Source organism: Oncorhynchus mykiss, chromosome 2 (assembly GCF_057628025.1).
Source record: "Oncorhynchus mykiss isolate SJ-2025 chromosome 2, ASM5762802v1, whole genome shotgun sequence".
Lineage (NCBI taxonomy): Eukaryota > Metazoa > Chordata > Actinopteri > Salmoniformes > Salmonidae > Oncorhynchus > Oncorhynchus mykiss.
Genome location: NC_143023.1, coordinates 47,277,446 through 47,286,366, shown reverse-complemented (window position 1 = coordinate 47,286,366; position 8,921 = coordinate 47,277,446). Strand labels below are relative to the sequence as shown.

Below are 8,921 nucleotides of genomic sequence, written 5' to 3'. Positions count from 1 at the left end.
CTCATCGCGCACCAGCGACTCCTGTAGCAGGCCGGGCGCAGTGCGCGCTAACCAAGGTTGCCAGGTGCACGATGTTTCCTCTGACACATTGGTGCGGCTGGCTTCCGGGTTGGATGCGTGCTGTGTTAAGAAGCAGTGCGGCTTGGTTGGGTTGTGTATCGGAGGATACATGACTTTCAACCTTCGTCTCTCCCGAGCCCATACGGGAGTTGTAGCGATGAGACAAGATAGTAGCTCCTAAAAAAAATATGTATAATTTTTGGGGGTGGCCTTAATGCTATTAGCCCATACAAACGCATTGAATAACAGATTCACTACATGGAACAACAAAAATAAGTTTGTTCTGAAGTGTCTGTCTTATATCTGAGAGATATGAAAGATTTTTTCTACATGTACAGTATACTGAACAAAAATATAAACGCAAAATGTGAAGTGTTGGTCGCATGGTTCATGAGTTGAACTAAAAGATCCCAGAAATGTCCCATACGTACAAAAAGCTTATTTCTCTCAAATGTTATTCACAAATGTGTTAACATGCCTGTTAGTGAGCCTTCCTCCTTTGCCAAGATAATCCATCCACCTGACAGGTGAGGCATATCAAGAAGCTGATTAAACAGCATGATCATTACACAGATGCACCTTGTGCTGGGGAAAATAAAAGGCCACTCTAAAATGTGCAGTTTGTCACACAACACAATGCCACAGATGTCTCAGATTTTGAGGGAGTGTGCAATCGGCATGCTGACTGCAGGAATGTCCACCAGAGCTATTGCTAGATAATTGAATGTTCATTTCTCTACCATAAGCCGCCTCCGTTGTTTTAGAGAATTTGGCAGTATGTCAAACCGGCCTCACAACTGCAAACCACGTGTAACCATGCCAGCTCAGGACCTCAATATCCGGCTTCTTCACCTGTGGGACTGTCTGAGGAGAGGAGGGGGTGCTGTGGAGTATTTCTGTCTGTAATAAAGCCCTTTTGTGGGGAAAAACTCCCTCTCATTGGCTGCGCCCCTGCCCAGTCATGTGAAATCCGTAGATTAGGTCCTAATGAATTCATTTCAATTTCAATTTCCTTTTATGAACTGTAACTCAGTCAAATCTTTGAAACTGTTGCATGTTGCATTTATATTTTTGTTCAGTACTGTATATTTAACCCCTTATTTCTGCCACTAAACAGTGTCCTTTAATACTTCCATAAATGTTTTAACTGGTACCGAGGGACTTTCAGACAAGTCTTGAGACCTGTGGGTGTCTTAAAGCAAAATAACTGACATGTATGTGAGAGTCTCACCTTTGCACAGATGAGTCATATTAGTGTGTAGCCCAACCTGTTAGGACAGTGCTGTGCAGAAGGAAGTTGGCAGATCGGTTGTACCAACTTCAGACGAGTCTCAATATGCTTGTGGGGGTTGTAGCGCAAAACGGAGAACACCATCGTGTTCATGAGTCTCATCTTTCATAATAGTTTGTAGGCCAAACCGTTTGAACGCTACAGATGATTTTGTGAGAAGACTGATTTTCGGGATGTCTCATGGTCTGACTAACACTGCTCTAGCTCTGTCACCTTTCACCGCAGATGTGGAAGTGCGACATAGGCGGATGTGGTGAGGTGAGGGGTCGATGTGAACCCTGACCCTTACCGTCTCGTCTCTGATCATGGAGCGGACGAAGGCGCAGGTCTCCATGGTGCAGGAGCGCACCGTCTCCGTACGGCCCTCTCTGAACAACCGTGTCATCGATGCCTCGTACGTTAGACAGAACTTGCCCTTATCCTGCAGAGAACATACAGTATGTAATAATAAACATGCCTTCAGCTGTTACACATCATGGCTTAATTTTTGCCTTGTACTCCTAGGGGCAGTTTCCCTGACAGTTTAAAGTGCCATCCACACCTAGGACGATAACTGTAACGAAAACCATAACAATATCAGAAATCGTTCTAATTCAAGTGAACGTCAGCGTTCACACTACAACAATAACTACAAAAAAAACAGTGGAGAACAATAACGACTGTTATCGTTGGTTCTAGCCTCGGGTCTAAGCTGTAAAGTACAATGAATGTCTTAGGAATAACCGCTCAAAAGCTCTGCGTTTGGAATGCATGTTACATTACGAAAGAACTGTATAGAACATGGACATTCTACTTGCAGAATGAATTAAATTAAAATGACTCGGACGCCATCTAAGCTGCTCATTTTTTCATGGATGACACATCTGATCTCAATACATTTTTCCCGTTCACACAACCACAATCTGTTATGAACACAGTACACCGCATTTTGTAGACTTGACATTTTCAAATGTTTTGTTGTTTAGAAGGAGTGCAAAGGCGGAATTTAGGTTGTGCATGCACACGCGCACTTCACAGACGAGGCATTCCCTAATGGAAATATATGCAAACACATGCTTCGAAACGCACCAATAAGACCTCGCAAGCTCGTGCTTGACTTTGCCCACCTCCTTGCTTGTTCTGCCCAGAAAACAGATGAACTATCTTGGGCTAGTTATAAATACATTTGTTAACATCTGTAGTCCAACTGACGCTGCATAAAGGCTAAATAAAAAAGCTGAAGCATGGGGTTGCCAATATCCATACCCCCATTGGGCAAATCATTAGCTAGATCCCAAACTCTAAAAATGGTCTTGTTACAAGTTAGCAACATATTGATGACTTTACTATCCCCCCAAAAAACACAGTGACTACTACCTGTTACAACTGACCCGTGTTACACTTGGCCCCTACGCACTCACGGTGAATAGCGCAGCGCTTACATTCAATAAAACATTCATTTTAAAGAGTTGAGAAAGAAATGTAGTAGCAATGGAAAGCTGTTGTAGAGGAAAAGTACATGTGGACAGTTCTAGCATCTTCAAAGTCCATGTTAACAGATTCTTTTTTAATATGTTCAATATTTTTGGGGGTGTGGCGGAGCGGAGCTGATAAATAAATACAAGGGAAACCTTGGAGTCTACAGTGCGCAACACATCACTTCCTATCCGGATGAAATGTGTTTGTTTTATTTTACTTGTTCACTTTGACAAGTTAAATCTATATTCTGCTTGTCTGACTATTTGCGTGAAGGTCGAACCCAGAATAATCATAAAATATATTTGGAAGTCCCTTCACCCTGAAGTGTGCGAGCTGCAGGGCAATCTGGATGAACGCATCCGGGCTTGTGCGGCACTTCTTGATCAGACCCTTGCCAAAGTCCTTAAAGGGGTAGATGTGCGAGTCCACGTCATCTGCCAGTGCCTGGGCAAACTTCAGAGAGCTCTGGATTGTACTCTGGCACTGAGGATCACAAGATCACAAGTTAACATAGAACACAAGTCTGGTGGCCCATGGGCCAAATCTGTCCCCACAAGCCAATTAGATGTGGCCTAAGGCTTAATGTAGTTGCTAGCCCCTGACATAGCCAATAGTAGTGTTAGCAGTAGTTCTGACGAAAGTGAAATAGAACCTCTGCAGGGATGTCCCACTGCAGCCTCTGGGGTCCGGGCAGGTTGGGGTGGGGCTCCCCGTTACAGTGGCCCTCCTCAGTGTAGCCCAGCTCCAGAGGGTCCATGCACAAGACTTGCTGAGAGACAGAGGTGAGAGGCAACATAATTGACAATACAATGACCAGAGCTCAACCCTTTGGATTGAAAATCTTTCACAATATATTAAAAGGACAGCCCGCCAAATGCTCAATTCACAAATAAGCAGACTGGTTGTTGTATGGGACATACCTCCCAGAGATGGCCTATGATTGGTGCGTCGGCCCAGGCATGCTCGGCATTCAGGCCCATGGTTCCGTTCTTGAAGACGATGAGGTTGAAGGACTTGTCAAACCACCTGGGGAAGCACAGCACCATGTAAAATGTACCTTAAAGGGGCATTCTGCAGATTGAACAATAACATAGTAGACACCCCGCCAATGATTTACTAAATCGCTGAGTGATGGGACTGGAGAAATGAAACCACTCTCAAACTCAAGGACAGAGCTATAGATACAGGGACAGACCATCCATGATATCAATATTATAGCTTTAACCATGTTTAGAGGCTATACATTGTTTGTTTAAAAGCTAAGGAAGGAGTAAAACAAGCTTATATTTGGGTTTTTAATAGGGTATGACTGCTGAACTAAGCTCATGAGTCATCTGTAAGTTATATTGTTCAATAATCAATGGAGGAGGCTATTTAATATCAATTTAAAAGGCTAAAAATGGATGTAGCAACTGCAGTGAGATTATGGTAACTGGCCTACAGAAACAGTAGCTTAGTGCCAGATATGTTTGTGCTGTCTTGCCAACTCCCATGCTAATTGTTTGTCGTGAAAATGACCATAGCAGTTGGCAAAACCGCACAAACAGATTTTGGACCAGGGTATACTGAAGAAACAGCACAATGTGACATAACCCACTGGGCACACACTGGTTGAATCAATGTTGTTTCCACGTCATTTCAACTAAATTACGTTGAGCCAACGTGGACTAGATATTGAATTGACGTATGTGCCCAGTGGGAATTGTTATAATTCCTCAGTGGAATTGATAGCCTGAGCTGTCCTCATTGGCTGTCATTGGTTGGAAATTGCTCAATCACAACCTTTGACTGGTTTCAGCCACTCACCTGTCGTAGCATTTGCCGTGGAGGAGGGACTTGGCGTAGCTGTCTAATGATTTCACCGGGTTGTCGATCTCGTATTTCTGTTCTGAGTCGTCGAGGGTTACGAAGAAGGCAGCCTTCTCAATGGCATCCAGTGACTGCTTGTTCTTGCCGCTTCTGAAGTAGGTTTCACGTGCTTTGGCCCATGGTGTCCTGGTGAGCAGGGTTAGAGGTCAAATAGGAGTAGTGGAGTGGACATTAGAGGTTGACTCAGAAGTGAAGATTCCTGTACTGTCTTGTCCTGTCAATTTTTTTCCTATACTGTCCTGATACCACAATAGTTCTATAAACCCGGAACTTTCCTGTCCCGTCCTGATAACAATCATGCCCATCCCAAGCTCACTTTTACGATCAGAAATAACTTGCTCCATTAGCTGCTCATCTATCTGTCCCCCGCTCTGCGTGAGTAGCCATCATCAATACCAGAATATATACAGTACATGGTAGCCATAGCAACTGCTCCGTTTGGCAGTTGTCTGCAGCTCACGTACAACTGATAACTTCCATAATACAAGATTTTGGCCCTCAACAAGATTAAATGGTCGGATGTTTTTGGCGAACCTATCCTTAACTCTTCAACTCAGATGGCACGGGTTTTATTAAATACGAGAACAATTGGGCTTGACCGATAAGGTAGTTAGTAGAACTATCCCACTTCAAGCCGCTTGTCCCTCTCTCCAGTTGGTGCCATGTACTCGGTTCCTTTGTTGTCAAAGAAAACTCTACCAGTGTTCTCACTATCGCCACCTATCGTTGAAAAACACAGATTAAACTGTTTTCCAAAATGTTGTTGCCCCGTCAAGAGACTTACTTACCCAAATTTGTCACACGGATTTAGACCCCTTAATTTTCTCAACATTTTGTTACGTTACAGCCATATTCTTGAATATGAATTTACCACAGGTGGACTGCAATCAAGTTGTAGAAACGTAAAAACATTTTTTTTTAAGTTGTAGAAATGTCTCAAGGATGAGGGTGTGAATTCTTATGTATTTATGTTTTTATTTGCAAACTTCTAAAAACCTGTTTTCACTTTGTCATTATAGGGTATTGTGTGCAGATTGAAGATTTGTTTTTATACATTTAAGAATAAGACTGTAACATAACTAAATGTGGAAAAAGTCAAGGGATCTGAATACTTTCCGAATGCACATTATACAGTGTAGATAATGTACAGTGCCTTCAGAAAGGATTCACACCCCTTGACCTTTTCCACTTTGTTGTGTTAACTGAGTTCGTCAATGATCTACACAAAATACTATTTTGTCAAAGTGGAAGAACATTTCTAACATTTGTAAAAAATAAAAAATAATAATAAATAAAACACTAATATATCTTGATTAAATAAGTACTCAACCCCCTGAGTCAATACATGTTAGAATCACCTTTGGCAGCGATCACAGCTGTCAGTCTTTCTGGGTAATTCTTTGGGAGCTTTGCACACCTGGATTGTAACAATATTTGCACAGTATTATTTAAAAATTCTTCAGGCTCAAGATGGTTGTTGATCATTGCGAGAAAGCCATTTTCAAGTCAGAAGTTTGGACACACCTACTCATTCAATGGTTTTCCTTTATTTTTACTATTTTCTTCATTGTAGAATAATAGTGAAGACCTCAAAACTATGAAATAACAAATATGGAATCATGTAGTAACCAAAAAAGTGTTAAACAAATCCAAATATATTTGAGATTTTAGATTCTTCCAGTAGTCACCCTTTGCCTTGATGACAGCCTTGCACACTCACTTATGCAGCTCAACTACACCATAATTATTTTTTAAATCAGCGTTCGGCAGGATTACCAACACAGACTGACGAGCTTCTATGGCCGACCAATCCAAACTCCTCTCTTGGCATGTCCAGCCCACTCAATATCTCAGCCAATCATGGCTAGTGGGAAGGTTGCTACTTAACCAACAAGGCTCGTAATTTAACAATTGTATTTGTATTTACAGATGGCATACAAGTTTGTTATTAAGGCACATCAAAGTTCACATGTTCAAAAAGGCAATTCTGCCAAAAAACGCATTTTGATAAAAAAATATGTTTTATGTTCAAATGGCTCTCCTGTGAAGTCCTTACTTGCGACACATGCCTAGTTTCCTGAATCGCATCACATATGTTTTATTAAATAGTTTTGATGTCTTCATTATTATTCTACAATGTGGAAAATTTTAAAAATAAAGAAAAACCCTGGAATGAGTAGGTGTGTCCACACTTTTGAATGGTACTGTATATGGGTCAAGCTACATTTTCAGATATGACATGTTTCAAATTTTGTCAGAAAGTTGTTTTCATTGCAAGTTAAAGCATACTGTTCGCTAGCTAGCGAACGTTAGCTTACTGTCTCGCTAGCTAATGTGATTATGGCCATCTATTTTATTTTTGAACATGTGCATGCCTAGACAATAGTGACCCATCCTCTTAGCTACAGTAGATTTGGCTGGGGGGTGGTTACAGCATTTCTTTCACATGACCCATCAATTTAGACAAGTGTGTCTGGGTAAGCATCATCTGATAATTATAAAAGATTTATACAATATATATTTTTTTCTGGACACATTCTATTTTTGATATTGCTACTATGCAGATAACAAATTCACTCCGTTTACACCTTCTATATCCTGTGCATGTGACAAATAAACTTAGATTTTATTTGATATAGCATGTGTTTAACAGAGACGGTAATGTGAAGAACAACATGACCTGCATCAAAGTCAGATTAGGATGTTGTAAGGGAGTGCGTAACTAGCGGAAGGGAAGTCTGGCGCAGGAGAGCAAAACTGGGTAATCAACGGAGCAGTTTTATTCATAAAACCACCGGAAACCAGAACAACAAACAAATGGGTAAAAAACCGTCGCGCACCAGAGAAAACATGCACATGCACTTACAATAAACAATTCCGCACAAAGACATGGGGGGAACAGAGGGTTAAATACACCACATGTAGTGAGGGAATTTAGACCAGGTGTGTGGGAAGACAAGACAAAACAAAAGGAAAAGTGGATCGATGATGGCTAGAAGACCGGTGACGCCAACCACCGATCGCCGCCCGAACAAGGAGAGGAACCGAGTTTGGCGGAAGTCGTGACAGATCAAGGCCAAGGACTAAATAAAGTCCATTTTTACACCTACTTTTTTCTACTACATTCACTACTTTTAGTCTTGAAATCTTTGGTTGTTCACTACACTACCTTACTCACACATGGCCTCACATGTGAATCTTTAAAGAGATGGGTGGGGATATAGCTTAAGAGGGTGTGAACAATGCTGAATGGGCATAGACCAGTGGTTCCCAAACTTTTTATAGTCCCGTACTTCTTCAAACATTCAACCTCCAGCTGCGTACCCCCTCTAGCATCAGGGTCAGAGCACTCTCAAATGTTGATTTTTGCAGTCATTGTAAGCCTGCCACACACACAATATACAAAACATATATTAAACATAAGAATGAGTGTGAGATTTTGTCACAACCCGGCTCGTGGGAAGTGACAAAGAGCTCTTATAGGACCAGGGCACAAATAATAATATAATAATAATCAATATGTTTGCTTTTCATTTAACCATCTTAAATATAAAACCTTATTTGTTAATCAAAAATTGTGAATAACTCACTACAGGTTAATGAGAAGGGTGTGCTTGAAAGGATGCACATAACTCTGCAATGCTGGGTTGTACTGGAGAGAGTCTTAGTCTTAAATCATTTCCCACACACAGTCTGTGCCTGGGCTGAGAATCCACTCTCACATAGGTACGTGGTTGCAAAGGGCATTAGTGTCTTAACAGCGCGATTTGCTAAGACAGGATACTCTGAGTGCAGACCAATGCAGAAATCTGGAAGTGGCTTCTTGATTAAATTCAATTTTCACAGAACCACTTGTTGCAATTTCGATGAGGCTCTCTTGTTCAGATATCGGTAAGTGGACTGGAGGCAGGGCATGAAAGGGATAATGAAAACAGTTGTTTGTGTCATCCTTTTCAGGAAAGTAACTGCGTAATTGTGCACCCAACTCACTCAGGTGCTTCACTATGTCACATTTGACATTGTCCGTAAGCTTGAGTTCATTTGCACACAAAAAAATCATACACTGACAGAAAGACCTGTGTGTTGTCCTTGTTAATGCAGACAGAAGAGTTCCAACTTCTTAGTCATAACCTCAATGTTGTCCCGCACATTGAATATAGTTGTGGAGAGTCCCTGTAATCCTAGATTCAGATCATTCAGGTGAGAAGAAATATCACCCAGATAGGCCAGTCGTGTGAGAAAC

At 41.5% G+C, this 8,921-nt stretch overlaps 1 protein-coding gene across 3 annotated transcripts in view; it reads right to left on the bottom strand.

The window, feature by feature from the left end:
* The window catches only part of cpt1ab (carnitine palmitoyltransferase 1Ab (liver)), a 75,364-nt gene that overhangs the window by 3,809 nt on the left and 62,634 nt on the right, over nt 1-8,921 (bottom strand). For all 3 annotated transcript variants that reach the window (XM_036933595.2, XM_036933608.2, NM_001246330.1), the window contains 5 exon segments: nt 4,616-4,804; nt 3,730-3,835; nt 3,462-3,578; nt 3,128-3,292; nt 1,641-1,772 (listed from right to left, as the gene is read on the bottom strand). In XM_036933595.2, coding sequence (XP_036789490.1) covers nt 1,641-1,772; nt 3,128-3,292; nt 3,462-3,578; nt 3,730-3,835; nt 4,616-4,804 — 709 coding nt within the window.